The sequence below is a fragment of the Cryptotermes secundus genome, unplaced genomic scaffold (genome assembly GCF_002891405.2).
Source record: "Cryptotermes secundus unplaced genomic scaffold, Csec_1.0 scaffold70, whole genome shotgun sequence".
Taxonomy (NCBI): Eukaryota; Metazoa; Arthropoda; class Insecta; order Blattodea; family Kalotermitidae; genus Cryptotermes; species Cryptotermes secundus.
The window spans coordinates 1,194,209-1,212,122 of NW_019734964.1; the positions used below are offsets into that span (position 1 = coordinate 1,194,209).

Here is a 17,914-nt window from a genome sequence, read left to right on the forward strand (position 1 = left end):
AACACAGTCTGCCGGTAAAGTCATGGCAACTGTGTTTTGGGATCGAAACGGGGTATTGTTGGTTGACTTTATGGAAACTGGGACCACAATAAACGCTGAGAGATATTGTGAGACACTGAGAAAACTCAGGCGGGCGATTCAGAACCGGAGAAGAGGGATGTTGAGCAAGGGTGTAAGCATTCTCCACGATAACGCTCGCCCCCATGCTGCCCAAAAAACCGTCGCTCAACTGCAACAGTTTGGATGGAACATCATCACCCATCCACCCTATAGTCCAGACTTGGCGCCCAGTGACTACCATCTCTTTCCAAAGTTGAAAGAACATTTGTCTGGAAAGCGCTTCAACAATGACAATGAGGTGAAAGCTGAGGTTCGAAGTTTCCTGAACAGCATGGAGGTGAACTGGTATGACATGGGCATACAAAAACTGCCACTGCGCCTACAAAAATGCATCGACCGAAATGGCGATTATGTAGAGAAATGAGTACATGTTCAAGATTCAACTGATGTATCCAAAATTGAAAATAAATGTTTATTTTATATTTTCAAACATAGGAGACCTTACTTTTGGAATTACCCTCGTACTTTGTCAGCAGTTCTGATGCCCTTGCTATAGTGAGTAATCTCTCCCCCAACCTGGAACATACCAACAAATATCTAGGATTCAGTCATAAGACAAGTCAGCATGCACCTCAAGGAAACATACTTCATGGATGTAAGATTTCAGGTTCTCATGGTAGGATGATGCCAACATCTTACACAGTGCTGCTAAATATAAACCAGACTGATGGTATCATGTCCCAGAAGACAGCAGTCTGAGAACTACATGGAGTTGATCTTAAAGTGATCAAAGATGTGAAATAAGAACAAAAATTCTGCCCTTTCTTGCCCATGTAAAGGACAAAGTTGTTTGTGTGCTTAATTAAGCACTATACCATGAAGACATTCGGAGAGTGGAGATATAGCTGTACCGTTCATGACCTCAGTATTATATGGAGATGAGTGGTCAGTGTCACACTCTTGTCACTTTACCTGGAGAAAGAGGCCTCCAGTACCCATTGGATAGGAGGCTGGGTTGGCCTCATAACTGGTCTGGATACTATGGAGAAGAGAAAAATCTCTTGCCCCTACTGGGAATCAAACCCTGATGGTCCAGCCTGTAGCCCATTGCTACAGTGACTGGGCTATCCCGGCTCTTCTTGCCCATGTAATGTGTACACTTATTGTACCAAACTTTTTATTTTCATAAAATAATATATAACCATATGTCAGAACTCTTTCCTAGCAATGATATCATATTAAAGCAAATTTTTGTTGTTTATTGGAGTGTGGAATTTGTATTTTCAGATCGTTCCCTGATACACAAATGGAAAGAACCGAAATTTCCGACACACTGCTGGTTTCTCACACTTCATTGTCATCATCTAGCACTTCTGCCGGCTTGTCACAAATATCAGCGCCGCCTCCGTGCTCTGAGGGATCTACAGAAATTAGTAAGAATTTATCTTGAAACTTTTTAAGAAAATTTATTTCATAATGCAGTGAAATATATGTAGGCCATTTGGGGTTTCTCTAAAATATACTTCCCTGTTTGATGATGATGAAAACGATGATGACGATAACAAAAATGACAATTAACACTTTTGAAGGATAACTTATATAAGGTAGAAGCTCATGAATAATGTTGGCTATGCGTGAATTGTCTCGCAAATTTCAATGTGTGATATTTTAACATAAAAACATATTGTCTGCTGATTGACTGTGACAGGTTGATGAAATGCAGGCCACAGAAGCACAGTGGAAAGAAATGCATTTTGCTGCACGCAACAAAGAACTTTTAAAGCAGTGGAAGCAACAGATCAAGAAGCTTAATCGGAGTAAAGCATGTGCAGACACTGGGCTTTTGAATGAGGCATTACTTCGACGATCATTGCAGTTCTATACATCTGTTGCTGAGTTCCTTTTAGGACTGTTGGTTCAGCTGCCCCCTGGTGTCACACCACCTTCCTTACCTCTTCCTTCTGATGCTCCTGCCATCTTCTCAGCATTGCCTGAATGGTATGTCGAGGATATTGCAGAATTCCTGCTCTTTGTTCTCCAGTAAGTAAAATTTAATTTGTAATTTGATCTGTAAATGAGCGAAATAGGAATTTTACACTTTAAAGCTTGTCATCACTACTTTAAGATCACCACCGTCACCATAGACAGTGCGAGGAAAATGAAGGATGTTAAATTATAGAAGCAAATTCTAACATGAAGTCATTTCTAAAAACAAGCAGGATATAATGGATTTTACATCAAATGAATGTTGTTTCTAGGATATATTGTAAATACCTGTAAGCATAGTATTTATAAAATACTGTACTTCCCACAGACAGACACACTGTGTGGTATAGTAATACACTAATCACCACATGCATTAATGTGATTGTAGGTTCACTCCTGGGGTAGTGGCTGATTGTACGGAAGACTCTCTCATCACATGGCTTTTAGTTGTCGTGTGTTCTCCCCAGTGTATCAAGAATCCCTATATGGTGGCAAAGATCATTGAGGTTTTGTTTGTGATTAACCCAGGGATACAGTCTCGTACTGAGCAGCTTCATGCTCGTGTGATGGCACATCCTATCTCTGAGATGCATCTTCCATCATGCCTCATGAAGTTCTACACAGGTTAGAGAATGAAGTTGAGTTCACAAGAACAGGTGCAGTGCATAATGGTGAGGCTGACAATGAATCTTTCAAAAGAATCACTCGCTTTTCCATACACTACCTCTGAATACTGAAGAAGTTATGTGCTATATTTGTTATATTCAACCCTTTCTGTGTCTTAATATCCTCTTCATTTTCACTCAGTATATCCTGAGTCCTGCTTGAAATATTTGTTTTCAAATCTGTGTTTGTCACAAGGTAACCAAATATCTGTCATTTTGATCTTTTCTCTGCCTTCTTTTAATAAATTAATTTTGATATTTTCCCCTAATTTTCTTTTTCTCTTTCATCCTGAAAAAATTATGATTAAAATTAGGTTGGGGCAATTTGCAACATAATCAGAAAATTGAAATGTCTGAGGGTCTCTGACAGATGAGACTTTTAAAAACAAACTTCAACTTATTGTATAGTTTTATTATTATTATTATTGATCTTTAATGTTGTATTTATGTGTACCTCATAGATGACAAAATATTTTTCTAGGTTGTAGTTGAGCAAAGCTTTCTATAGTAACCATTTATTTTATTCTGTACTGTGTGTTAAAATTGTTGCAGATTTTTTGCAATATTTATTTGTGCTCAGGTTACTACTGTTGTGTTGCGTACTCTTTTTTTCATGGTATGCTGTGCATTTAATGTAATTCACTAACACAGTGTTTCGCAGTTTCTGCATGGCAGCATACTGAGGTACAGTCCACTTATCTCGTAGTGTACCAGATAATGTATACTTATATAAGTTTGTATGCATAAACTGTGTTTTTTTATTCTTCATATGTTGTTATTTTCATTTATATAGTTGTTTATAATATTTGTTTCAGTTCATACAAAAATTTGTCATTTTAACAGGATATTAAGATTAGAAATGAATGTTCCAAAAAAAGTGTAATAGTATGTAAAAAGGTAAACAAATATGTAAAATATAAAGGCAATTACAATTTAATGAAGGAAGAGCAGCACATGTCAGTAAGATGTCAGAATATTACTGAACAAGATCTTCTTGCTTTTAGCACATTATCTTCACAGAGTAATGTCATTAAGGAGCTAATATTCACTCAGCTGGCAAAAAACTCTGCACCTTTTATGGAACCTAAAAGTTTATTACTGTGTTCACAAGAGCCTGCTTTCTACCACAGTTGGTAAACCAGTGTTAAAGTTTAAGAGTACTATCTTCTGGGAATGTAACTGCGTGTAGCTCAGTAGATGTTCATCGATGTTTCAGAGGAATGTACTCCATCCATCTTCAAGATCAAAGAGTAAGCCAAGCAAGAAGGTAGCAAGAATAAGGTGGCAAGCAGTGTGATAAATGATACAAACTCCGTCCCAAGTGCAAACAATATATATTATATGTCTTTGCTCTTGCTCTCTTCTACACTACATGTTTCGTAGTTCCGCTACGAAATATGTGTGTTTCGTACATTGACGTGTGCAAAATAATCTACACACCAGACAGATATCAACGAGCTAGATGTTGATAATAACAAAGAAAATAACAATGTGTTTTTTAAATGTTAAATTTTAGACTGGGTTCAGTGTGGCAGCAACGTAAGAGTATACACCTGATGATGGCCGTTAGAGGCCGAAACATGTAGTGTAGAAGAGAGCAAGATCAAAGACATATAATATATATTGTTTGCACTTGGGACGGAGTTTGTATCATTTATCGTGTAGAGTGCAACAGGATGCTTAAATATAATATTGTAAGCAGCGTGAACTATATGTGGAAAACTAGATCTGATATAGGCCAGGAAGGAACTCAAAGATACTCAGTAGAATACTCTTTTTAGTTACCATAGTGAGCATGTTGAATCCAGCGATATTATTAAATTTATTGTAAAAAAATGTTCTTGAATGCAAACTTCTGTGGCAAACTAATTGAGAAGTATTGTAGTAACATAATTTATTTTTGGAGTTTTAGAGCCTGATTCCTTTTCTGTTCTTTTTTTACAGATGTGGAAACTACAGGTTCAAGTTCTGAATTTTATGACAAATTCACGATACGCTACCACATAAGTCTGATCCTGAAGGGCATGTGGGAGAGTCCAGTTCATCGTCAAGCCATTGTCAATGAATCAAGGTTACTGGCCCATCTGAACAGTCTCGACATTCTCTCCACTCTGTGTTTCTGAACATTAAGCTTGTTTCCTTGGAAGAGCCAAGTGCATATCAAACAAATGAATGGAGAATGTCCATGGATGTTAATCGAGTTGGGACTGGCATAAAACAGAGCACAGAAATTAGTTTCACTTTATATAGCTGACATGAACAGGTTGTTGAAGTTATAATGCAGCACAGAGGAACAGTTTAATTCCCATTTAAGGTTTCCCTGGCGACAACAAATTTAAAAACTGAACCAAAGAAAATCTTACAAGCAGAAAATTTAATACTTGAGCACCATGTGGGGAACATAATATTTTGTCAGTTACTATAAGTTGGTTGAGGCACTATGCTACAAGCCGAAAGGTCACAGGTTCAAGTCCTGATGAGGTCATTGGATTTTTATCAATTGACCTGATCCTTTTAGCCAGACTATGGCCCTGTGGTTGACTCAGCCTCTAACAGAAATGAGTACCAGGAGTATTCTTGGAATATTCTTGGGGCTAAAGGGCGGCCGGCATGTAAGGCTGACAGCCTTGCTGTCATCTATGAGCTGATTGTCAAGAAAATGTGGGAACCTCAACATCTCACAACCCTATGGGCCTCCATGGCCTGTTACAGGGATAGCTTTACTTTACTTACTTTACTTTACTGTAGGTTTTTGTTGATCTTTAGAAACCTTCATTTAATCACATTTTTGAAGATGCTTTAACACTTTAATTTTATATTTCTCTATTTCTAGATCTGGCAAGCAGTTTGTGAAGTTTGTTAATATGTTGATGAATGACACAACTTTCCTCCTGGATGAAAGTTTGGAGTCACTTAAGGTTTGTAATATGCTATGAATACACTTAACCACCTTTCTTTGTGTCCTGTATACTGTACACCTGTTTTATTTTTACTTTATGCCATTTTATGCTGGTTATTGGCTAAGTAGAACAGTGCTGACTTTACTGTTCTTGTTCTTTATTTGGACATCCTTATATCAGTACATTCTATACATGGTATAGAAATTTGTTCTGGAACCCCCCTGTCCGAATAAACTTAAAAATATGATATATAAAGCATGACCTATGATATATAGTCAAATATGACAAGCTGTGTGAATCTGTAATTAGTACACATTTAGAGCATCATGGTTTGGTGCTCAAAAAGAAATAATGAATCCTGGAAAGCTTGCAGAGATTTTAGTCCTGACAGTTCTTTCCTTTTGCGTTTTGCAGCAGTTATGCAATAAGTTTAGAAGAAATGGTAAAGAATAAAAATGGTTTCGACTTTCTGTATCATAATGTAGTAGTAATTACTTAAATTTTCAATCTGGCTGCAGGTTGCTTTTGAAATATATGGCTAAGAATTTTGTTTTCTCAACTATTAGAAAATGAAAGCGAATAAAGTATTCATTTTTACTTCTTTTTATTTATTTTTAGTAAGAGTCTTTGAGGGACCACGTCTGTGGTCTAGTGATCAGAGTTCCTGGCTACAGATCCAGAAGTCCTGGGTTCGATTCCCAGTGCTAACCAGATTTTCTGAGCAGTAGTGGGCCTGGAATGGGGTTCACTCAGCCTCGTGAGGATAACTGAGGAGCTACTTGAATGGAAAAGTAGTGGCTCTGGTCTAGAAAACCGAGATTAATGGCCATGGGGATTCATTGCACTGACCACGTGACAACCTCTATCCGCTGAAGTTGGCACTAACTTCGGTGACAGGCAGCGGTCACTCGGTATAGTTCACTTGTGGACTTAAGCCACGGAGTTTTGCAGTAACCGGTGTTTACCCAAGTATAAGATGGCCCTCCTCCTCCCCAGAACTTGAGTCAATGAGAAAATGTGTTTTATCTAGCTCTAATACTAAATCAGAGTTTCTGTAAGTGGCTAGTTACTGTGTTTCTGGAAAAAAGGAGTGCATGCTGCTTCTGAGTTGTGACTTTGTATAGCAGACTTTACCATTATTAATTTAAAATCTGAATCATAACCACAATTGCACAACTGTAGATATTTGTGTCACTGTAAACCCTATCTTCAGCATGTGACTACCCATGATTTATGAAGTTCAACAAAACTAGCATCTGACTCCACATGCTTCTTAAGGTATCTTATGACTTCCTATTGCAGCATGAGATACATGATTCTGTAACAGTTATTTTGTTTAGCATTCACATTGTACTTGCTTACAGTCGATAACTGCAGTATGCTGTAATACGGTCAGTATGAATGAATCAAATGGCCTGCCCATGCTGTGGATAGCAATGCTACATGTAATAGACACACTGAGTGCTTTATGAGGTGTGAGATTTTCATGACAATGAAGATCTACATCTGTAGATTTTTGTGGTCAGTATCTCTTGTGAACTTCAGCTTTCTGGGTTTAGCCTTGTATGTTGAAGTTGTTCCATTTCAGCATACGTGGTCTGAAAACAAAATTTGCGAACTCATCGCAGTTTAAGTGCTACATACCTAATTGCTGAATATCACTGTGGTTGCCTTCAAAGTACTCCCCTTGGGAAGCTATGCACTGATACCAGCACCTAGTCCACCTTTCAAAACAATTTTGGAACTGGTTTTGTTGTATGGCCTTCAGAGCTGCCATTGTATTACTCCTGATGTCATCAATGTTGTCAAAACACCTTCCTTTCAATATTTCCTGTATATTTGGAGCAGAAAAAATTCATTGGGGGCTAGATCTGGTAAATATGGAGGGTGTTCTAGCACAGTTATTTGTTTACTAGCTAAAAACTCCCTCACAGGCAGTGCCGTGTGAGCAGGTGCATTGTCACGATGCAAGACCCATGAGTTTTTGGCAAAATTTCAGGTCGTTTCTACCTAAATTTTTCACGTAGCATTTTCAGCATTTCCAAATAGTAAACTTGGATGACTGTCCAGTTGGTACAAACTGATAGTGGACAATCCCTCTAATATCAAAACAAGTTAGTAACATTGTTTTGACTCTTGATTTGGACTGACGGAACGTTTTTGGTTGTGGAGGATTGGCAGTCTACCATTATGCACTTTGCCGCTTTGTTTCAGGGTCATACTAGTAGACCCATATTTGACCACCTGTGATGACACGGCCCAAAATGTCTTCTTGCCTTTCCAAAAGATCTTGTCAAATTTTGACTCTTCTTTGCTTTTGTTTTTCAATGAGATAAGTTGGGAACATTTTTGCACACACCATGTCAAGATCTTCAGTTAAAATTTTCCTGTTTCTCTGTCAATGTTTGCTTGCTCTGCTATGCTCTTGACAGTCAGCCAACGCTTTTCATGCACAAATTGATGAACTTTTGCAGTATTTTCTTCAATTCTCTTCGTTGCTGGATATCCTGATCTCTCTTCATCAATGGGTCTTCCTCTTCCCTCAGAAAAATGTGTCGCCCACTTGTAAACTGCATAGCATTATCCCCTTAAACTTGCACTAATATCTCTCTGATTTCGCTTCCACTTTTGCCAAGTTTAACAACAAATTTAATGTTCATTCAGTGCTATAATTCAAGCACTGATGTTCTTGCAATGGCACACCAAGACACACTAAGAGAATAATAGATGCCACTCAAAAAGAGACTACCATAAATCAACAACACAGCTGTGAAATGCTGACATGCCAACATCATCAAACCATACTAAGGCTTCTGTCCACTGCTGCCATAGCAAGCACACTGCGACGAGTTCGCAAACTTTATTGTCAGACCTCGTATATTACAGTCATTAAGATTAAAATTGTGGTCTCCTGATCTGTGACACCATGTAGTCTGGTAGGCTATTACCAATGTTTCAGAAGGACATGCTGCCTCATTTTTGTGGTAGAAATGAAGGCATTTTGACCCTGAAGATGGAGACAGCAGATTCTTCGAAAACATTTAATCACCTACTAGACCAAATAATATCAGAACCCAGGAGATCACAATCTGAATTGAGGGCTTTATACTGTTGGGGATAGAAACATTCAATCTGTGAAGTACTGAAGTTTCTTTATAATATTTACTTGATGCTTCATTTTTCAAATTCTAAATTATTGTAAATATCTCATTCATATCTTAGGCATATGCAGTATTTATTCTTACTTCAGAAATGTGAAATTTACATGTATCAGAATAGTTTGATTTAATTTGCAGAGAATCCATGAAGTCCAGGAGCTGATGGCTGATATAGAGACTTGGAATCAGACACCTGCAGATCAGCAGCAAGCTCGGCAGCGACAACTGACAGGTGATGAACGTCAATGCAGGTAATGATGTGGTGTTGATTTTAGATTTTAATACTGGACAGTGGCGTTACAAGAAGTATAAAGAAAGTCTCCAGACATTGTTAGCCTCACTTTCTCTACGTATATCATGGAATAGTATCTTAAACCACAACTACCTTCACATCTCCAAATCATCGTTAACATTAGATCTTGCATTTGGCAGTATATAACATGTATAGCCAAAAGAGTGTTGTTAAAGAAACAAAGATAATATTTCAAAATGATGACCTAATACTAAATTTAATACTCATGAACATTATTACAAAATCTTTGAAATTCATCCTGAGTTATGACAAGAGCTACCAAAGTTAAATAAGGATTCCAAATTTCTGTGATGAGTATTATCCTGTTCTTTGTTGTATGCTTTTAGGTCGTACCTGACGTTGGCAAAGGAGACAGTGGATATGTTCCATTACCTCACCGTCGATATCAAGGAACCGTTCCTTCGACCAGAGTTAGTGGATCGCCTGTCTGCTATGCTGAATTTTAACCTGCAGCAACTTTGTGGACCAAAGTGTAAACCAGAGTTTTTCATTGTAGCTTTATTATCGCATCCCAGTTTTGTGTCATATTATTTCTTACAATGCATTGCAGAACATAATGCAGTGATAGATCATATATTTAGCTTATACCCAGTGAGGACTGTTCCAAATATTCAGTGGAACCAGCTGCTTTGAATAGAGTTTCCCCGATTGTCTGCAGGTGTGTCCCGAAGCATATCACCAATTGGTTTCCCATGCACTGAACACATTAACATGATTCTGACTTGTCTGAGTTGTATGTAGAAGATGCATGGGTACCAGTGGAAGGTAGGGAAAACCAGGCATCTTCCCCCCCCCTCAAAATTTTTGAGAGAAAAATCTATATTTTTAAAAAATTATTATTCTATACTAAATACTCTTATGTGATCAGTAAAAATGGTCTTAAACAGCACAAGTATAAGTACATTTACTAGCTGCCTCCCACCCCCACAGCACATACTAATATAGCAACAAAAAGATTATTAGTTAAGCCCTTAATCAATGTTTTTTTCTAATATACAGTCTATTTTGATTAACACTGGTCTAAAACTGGCATCATATATTCTTTGAAATATTTCTGCATGATCAGGTAATATTTATATTTATTACTGATTTAGCTTCAATTTTGTCTTGGTGCAGGTAAGAACCTCAAGGTGCGCATGCCAGAGAAATATGGGTGGGAGCCACGGCGCCTCCTGAGCCAGTTGGCTGACATTTACCTTCACTTGGACTGCAAAGGATTTGCGGCAGCTCTAGCAGGAGATGAGGTGTGCACTTTGGCTGCTTTGGTCTGAATCAGAATGCAGTCTACACTCTTCACCATCATTGCTTCTTATTCGCTTCCTGCCATGGGAAAAAACCATTACAGGAAGGGAAAACTGAATCTGTATAAGAAGTTTGTTGGTATAAAAATAAGACTGGAACTAAAGACTTCTATGAAGTACATGTACATGGGGCAATCCAAAAGTTTCCGAAATTTGAATTTTGTGCACGAATGGTTATGAGTACATCAAAATACTGCTAGGTGTCTCCTCACACATCCTTCTTGAATCAGTGTGGCAAGCGGCGTCGAGTTGAGTGGTTGGGTTTATTGTTGGTGAACGTATTTCCATTGTTGTGTTTCCGTGAGTTTGCGGTTTTGCGATGGCTGACCTGAGAGAGCAGCATGTCTATAAAGTTTTGTTTCAAACTTGGGAAAACCGCTGCAGAAACGCACCAAATGTTGAAGCAAGCTTTTGGTCGAAACAGTTTAGGCCAGACACAAACTTAAAACTGGTATAAGTGTTTTAAAAATGGCCGAACACTGACCGATGACGATGATCGTTCGGGACAGACGTCAAGGGGCAAAATACCAGAAAATGTCGCGAAAGTTAGGGATCTAATTCTCTAAGATCATAGACTGACCATCCAAGACCTCTGTAACACCTTGGGACTAAGTTATGGTACATGTCAATGAATTTTGTCAGAGGAACTGAACATGAGGAGCATTGCAGCGAAGTTTGTGCCACGACTGCTGCAAAATGAACAGAAGCAGCATCGCTTGGAAGTCTGCAGGGAACTTCAGCAACAGCTTCTAGAGGATCCAAATTTTCTTTTGAAGGTTGTCACTGGTGACAAAAATTGGGTTTATGGCTACGACCCTGAAAGCAAGCAGCAATCGTCGCAATGGAAGAGCCCTTCTTCATCTCGGCCAAAAAAAGCTCGACAAGTCAAGAGCAACATTAAGTCCATGTTGATCTGTTTTTTTGATATTGACGGGATTGTTCATAAGGAGTTCATCCCTCCTGGTCAGACGGTCAATAAAGAGTTCTATCGCGATGCTCTAAGGCATTTGAGGGAGAACATGAGGAGACAACGTCCAGAGAAGTGGTGCACGAATGACTGGGTACTCCACCATGACAACGAACGACCACATACGGCTTACATTGTGCAGGAATTTTTGGCTAAAAACAAGATGGCAGTTGTTCCCCACCCACCGTACTCGCCAGACTTAGCTCCATACGACTTCTTTCTCTTCCCCAAGATGCAAATCAAGTTGAAGGGGCAAAGATTTGATACAGCTGAGGAAATTCAAGCAGAAACGCAGACGGTACTAAACACCCTAACAAAGAAAGACTTCCAGGATGCATTTGAAAAGTGGCAGAAATGCTGGGATCGGTGTATGCGCTCCCACGGGGACTACTTTGAAGGTGATGGTGCAGAATAAGATCTAGGTAAGATGTAATAGTTTTTATTAATATATTTTGGGAACTTTTGGATTGTACCCCGTATTTTTAGAGTATACTGCTGTAAAGCAATGTCTTCAGACAGCTATATTCTTCCTCAGTTACATATGTACAGTGCAGTCTATTACAACATATCTCATATAAAGGTCGAGCATCTGAATGAGATATTTTATGTGATGTGTAATATTTATATACAATGAGCTGCATTTGATAAAATGTGCAGAATTTGTTTTGAATAGGCACTGTGCCAGAATAATAAGGAGAAAAATTATAATTTTCTCTTATACCAAAAGTAATCAAACTGCATAATGAGGAGATGACGTGATAGGAGTTTGGAGAAAACTGCATAATGAGGAGCTTTGTAACTTGTACTCTTCTCTGAATATAATTTGAATGATCAAGTCAAGAAATATGAGATGGGCAAGACATGTAGCACAAGTGGGGGAGAAGAAGAATGAATATAGGATATTGGTGGGAAAGCCAGAAGGAAAGAGACTACTGGGAAGACCAAGATGTAGGTGGGTGAACAATGTTAAAATGGATCTTAGAGAGATAGGATGGGATGGTATGGATTGGATTGATCTGGTTCAGGATAGGGACCAGTGGAGAGATCTTGTGAACTCGGTAATGAACCTTCGGGTTCCATAAAATGCTGGGGAGTGCTTGAGTACCTGCACAATTGGCTGCTTCTCAAGAAGGTCTCAGCTCCATGAGTGAGTGACCAAATGTAATCAGAATCTGTTAGATAAATCCAGAGATGAAGTCTCCCAGTGACTGGATAGGCACATTGAATCTCACTGTAATGCAGTACTTTTTTGTACTTTGTGTACAGAATGTATAATAAATAGTATCAAGTGGAAGGTTATAGGGTCCCAGAATGAATCTGAGTACTGTACCATCTTACTCACTTGACACAGTCACAATGTGATGAAGGTTTCCTGCTTCTGTGGCCCTCTCTTTAACTAGCAGCAGCACAGATAACTGAACTTTGTAATTCACTTATTTCTTGTGTCATATGTTGTTCCATTTGTAGCTTTATCTTTCAGCGTTCCTTTAAGAAGGAACTGTTTGAAGATGCTGCAAACCGCATGGAGCGGGCTCAGATTAAAACTCCATCTGAGATTGAGCAGTTCCGAAGCCTTGCAGAGAAAGCCAATGAGATTGCAATCCAGAATATCAAGAGGGAGGTGGACTACAGCGATGCTCCAGATGAGTTTAGAGGTAAATGTATAACAGTAACATGAGACTTATATGAAAATACTATAACATAGCCTGTTGTATTAGAACCCAGAGGTTCAGTACTGCTAATACTGGAGCTTGCCATTGGACATGATCCTGAACTTGTTACACCCACCTCCCATTTTCTTCCTTTGGCCATCAACAGATTATGTTCTTGCTTATTCCAGCTTCACAGGTATGTTTTGATTCGAGTTTTATCTTCTGGGATGTCCATTAAGTCACCAGCCATTTTGGAGGAAAATTTATCTCCATCTTCAGGGTTCAAGAGCTTTGCATGCTACCAGCTTCATGCTGGTTTCTTGCTTGGCTTATTCTTTGACCCTGAAGATGGAGACAACTTATTCTTCTGAAATGTTATTGACTTTAATGGACTGAATGCGTTACATCCCAGTAGGCAGAACTCTTCTCCGCCACTACTATGAGAACCTCAAATCCTACATCTTTTGAATCATCTCTCAAAGTCAATTTGCTCTGTGGTGTAGTGCAGGGTTTGGCACTGTTATTGCCCATATTGATCGTTTTCTGTGTATCAACCTTTCAAATTTTTTTTATTGCTAGTGAGGTGGGACTAAGTTCCTTGTACTGTGGCTACTTCTGACCTATTGTACCAAACCTTTAACATACTGATGTTAGATATATCTAACAGCAAATAACACTGAGGTGGCCGAATGTTAGATTTATCTAACGCAGCACATGTGCTCTGTTTGGGAGTGCTGACAGTTTGATCTTCTGGTAGAAACCACAATAAACCCACACAAGGTCAAGTCAGTGGTTCATTCATTAGCTCTGAACAATGAAATCGTTTATCACAGTACTGGTTTCGATATTATTTACCTTTAATTATGACTGCTTATGACCTGGTCAGCCAAATAGAGCCCAGCTTTGTTTTGAGAACTGAGAAGTAAATATTCATCTGAGCATACAGATTAGTGCTACTTGAGCTTGCAAGGAAGTGGGTTGTTTTCAAGGATTTGTTTTCAGTAGCAAATTATCAGTCAGAAAGTCAGTGTCAGACTGTCAATTATTTTGTTGGGGTCTTATGTAGTGTTGTCATTACTCCGATGACAACCCACTTCTTCGGAACAGTTTGTTGGTCCTGAAAAGGACCGTGGTTGCTGAGATGCTTGATCGGAGAGGTAGCGTGGCACGCGCCGGTAAGGAGAGAGGCTAGTTGCGGTGAGTGGCCTGGCCGCAGTGCGGCCGTGGCTGGAGGTTGCTTGGTTGCCGTGCGGCAGCGTGAGTTGGAGGTTGCTTGATCGCAGCGCGGGGGCTGCTGGTGAAAGGCTAGTCGTTGAGCGTGGTCGTAGGAGTTATGAGGCAGTGGCTACGCCAGATGCCCAGTGGGTCGGACAGTAACACGACCACCGGCGAGTCCAGGCACAGTGCCCCAGTGAGTCGGGTGTGAGAGAGCCGGAGGGCCGAGGCAGTCGTGCCTGGCGCAGCCTGCCGATGCCTCCGAAGACCGAGCGCTGGCGATGAAGCCTGCTGACTGATGTTGCTTGGTGTGGCTAGCTCGTAGACTGATGATCGTCTGAATACTCAGTGTTGGAGCTGCCCCTTTTTATACACTGCTCGGTGGGCGGAGCGAAACTTGAAATTGAGGAGGAAGAATTGATTGGCTAGCGCGCGTAATGCTGTAGATGCGGGCTAGCAGTGAGCGCAATATAAATGCGAATGTTTGAAGCAATCTGATTGGTTAGCGCGCGTGATGGTGAAAAGTGATGTGAAGAGCGAGCGTTGCAGAAATGCGTGATAATGTGGGATGTTCCCACAATTCGTTTATAAAACAATTTTTATTTTGTGTCTCAGTAGAGATATAAAGCCACTGAAGACAACAGTGCACATATGGGCTTTGTGGATAAATCTGACAGGATGGTAAATAGTTATGGAATTGCTCGGAGGACATGGAAATCAACAAAGAAATTGTTTTTCCACCTTTCAGACATGGCTGTTCTCAGTGCCTATTTATTGCACAAGTCATGTGGTGGAAAAATGACACATAAAAAATTCCATGAAATCCTATTGCGAGATTTGATCGTACATTCGCATGAAGTGAATATCACGGCCAGTGCCATTTCTCCAGTGAGGCCCAGTCAGTGGGGTTCCTCGGGGGAGACCAAGTTCATCTGGAGCCCAACTGAGTCAACTAGAGGTGAAACATTTGCAACACTGGCCACCCAAATGGAAACAAAGATGTCATGTGTATTCGCTAAATAAGAAAACCAGGAGCACCCTCTTCCATTGTAAAAGGTGTGATGTTGGTCTGTGTGTCGAGGACTGCTTTGCGTTAGAGTGTGAGCACTGAATGGAGTTATCAGAAACTGTGAAGCGATGCAGTTTATACTCGCGTACAGTCTGAACAAAGGATTATTTTATATAGTGTGATTATTTTTTTAGAAAATCAACATGTCTGAAGTTTAGAGAAAGAACTATGGGTAAGTCCCAGCAGTGCTGCCGGGAGTTGTTTACGGCTATGTAGCAACTGCGGCATCCCATGTTACGTCACCGCGGGGAAAGGGGTGTCTACCGACCGTTGCACACTGATGGATGGAGTGGGGGTATGCGACGTCACTCGCGAGATCACAGAGTTCACGCGACCCCCACCTCCCAATACACCATCCACGTCACAATATATATAATAAAGATGATATTTTGCATTTCATGACAAAATAATCACAGCATATTTTCATTTGTAAAAATTGCTCTATTGTGTATATGTAGAAAATTTTATTGTTTTCCAGTCTCTTTTTAGTTTCATATTTCTATATTGCATAGAACAGAAAATATTTATTTTTTTCTGAAAGGCTGCAACTTTAAAAACTTAGGGCCCTTTATATTCCGGCCGCAGCGGGCTCTCGACAGTTTAAAAGTCTGTACTTTAAAGGTTAACCTATTTACTGAATAAGCACTTAATTCTTTCCAATTGTCTTCATTTTTATTTTTGTATAATTTGGTGCATCCCAGTACGCTTCTTAAAAATTTAATTTCTGCTGCTTGAATTTTACTAACATGTTTGTTCTTCTTGACCCAAATTTCGCTTCCATACAAAATTTCTGTTTTGTCTTTTTCCTTGTCATTTTTTGATCTGCATTCCTATTTTGTTATAAATGATGACTCCTTAAGAAATGCGACTTCATATTTGTAAAATTATTGCTGCACTTAATTAATTAAAGACTGTTCCATGAAAGCATATGGGGAAATGGAGGTACAGTTTCACCAGACCATGGCACTAGATGGAGGTGAGTGGTCAGCCTCAGCACCTGGCCACATTATCCTTAGGGAAAGAGCCCCCACCTCCGTGATTTCTATTGTATAGGATGGTGGTTGGGCCCTAGAGCTGATATAGATGTTATGAAGAAGAGAAAAATCTTGCCCTTACCCGGAATCAACCCCTGGCAATCCAGCCCATAGCCCATTGCCATACTGACTAAGCTATCTCATGGCTGCACCATAGCTCAAGCAGTTAGTTAGTTATTGGAGAGGGTGGGTTTCCCCATGCACTTAGACCTGTATTGGTCCATTGTGCTACCCTCTATGATTTCTACCAGTCTCTATATCCTACCGGTACTGGTGCTTACCATCAGTCCCGCCCAACCAGTGAGACCGGCTCTACTAGCTGAGAGGTATCTATAATGCTTCCCCCATCTACCAGAGGTATTAGAGACTGCTGTTGGGTGGGAAACGTCCGTAATTTGGCTCAGTGACCTCCTTTGGAGATATGAGGTTCTTTTATGTGCCGTAAAGCTACGACACGGGACCCACGGCTTAAAGTTCCTCCCGGAGGACTTGTTCCCTGAATTTTTCCGCCCTTAAAAATTCGACGACCTCCGCCGGGTATTTGAACCTGTGTACTACAAGTCATGAGGTGGGAACGTTACCTCTAGACTACGGAGGCCGCTTTAGCTCAAGCAGTTAGTCACTGGCTTCCCACTGCAGCGGCCTGGGTTTGATCCCGGGTCTGGTCAAGTGGGATTTGTGGTGTGCAAAGTGGTGCTGGGACGGGTTTTCTCCGAGTACTTAGGTTTTCCCTGCCAATTTTCATTCCACCAAATTCTCCGTCATAATCACCCAGGGCAGGTACAATAGGCCATTGAGTGGCCGCCGTGTCGAGTGGACCCAGTTGGACTCCACCCTCACTGAATGAATTAAAAAAAAGAAGCTATCTCATTTTCGTAAACAATCCTCTAAGGCCTATCTTACAGTTTTAATCTTGCGTATGAATTTTGTATAAAGCAGTTTTTTGTACATTCAGAGGCATTAAAATGACCACAGGTCCAACCTTTGAGTTTGTTGTAAAAAAAATCAATAATTAGCTCTTAGTATTTGAGGTTTCACTGAATATACATCCGTCTGAGCACCGTTCCAGTTGTATTAGTGTTCACTGTTTGTGATAGATCCACTGATGGACACCCTGATGGAGGATCCTGTGACACTACCATCTGGCAAGGTAATGGATCGACCCGTCATTATGCGACACTTGCTCAACTCATCTACTGACCCTTTCAGCAGGCAGCCATTATCAGAAGATATGTTGCAGCCTGGTAAGTGGGATTCATATAAAGTACAGTTTTGCTTTCTGTTTTGACAGTCATTGAACAGTGATTAAAGTCCTACATGGACAAGAATTAACAGGAGTAGGCTACTTGAGTTTGGAGCCTACTTGTTTGTGAAATTCATTCTTTATGATTTTATGGACCTCATTTGCCTTGGATGTTCATGTCATCTAATCAGAGTATATACAGGGTGTCCCAGGAGGAATGGACCAAACTTCGGGAGGGTGTTCCTTATGTTAAAGTATGCCGATATAACCCAAAACACCTATATCCAAAGTTGAACGGTTACGGAGATAATGGCCCGAGAAAAGTGTGGTCTTCTTGCAGGTCCACGCACT

The 17,914-nt window shown here is 40.0% G+C and overlaps 1 protein-coding gene across 1 annotated transcript in view; it reads left to right on the forward strand.

Annotated features, from left to right (window-relative positions):
- LOC111869021 (ubiquitin conjugation factor E4 B) overlaps positions 1-17,914 on the forward strand; it is a 35,630-nt gene that overhangs the window by 16,081 nt on the left and 1,635 nt on the right. Inside the window, exons 11-20 of the mRNA XM_023860201.2 lie at positions 1,348-1,493; positions 1,769-2,100; positions 2,435-2,670; positions 4,656-4,782; positions 5,545-5,629; positions 8,908-9,020; positions 9,409-9,554; positions 10,199-10,326; positions 12,831-13,005; positions 17,418-17,564. Of these exons, the coding sequence (XP_023715969.1) occupies positions 1,348-1,493; positions 1,769-2,100; positions 2,435-2,670; positions 4,656-4,782; positions 5,545-5,629; positions 8,908-9,020; positions 9,409-9,554; positions 10,199-10,326; positions 12,831-13,005; positions 17,418-17,564 (1,635 nt within the window). The remainder of the gene's footprint in view (positions 1-1,347; positions 1,494-1,768; positions 2,101-2,434; positions 2,671-4,655; positions 4,783-5,544; positions 5,630-8,907; positions 9,021-9,408; positions 9,555-10,198; positions 10,327-12,830; positions 13,006-17,417; positions 17,565-17,914) is intronic.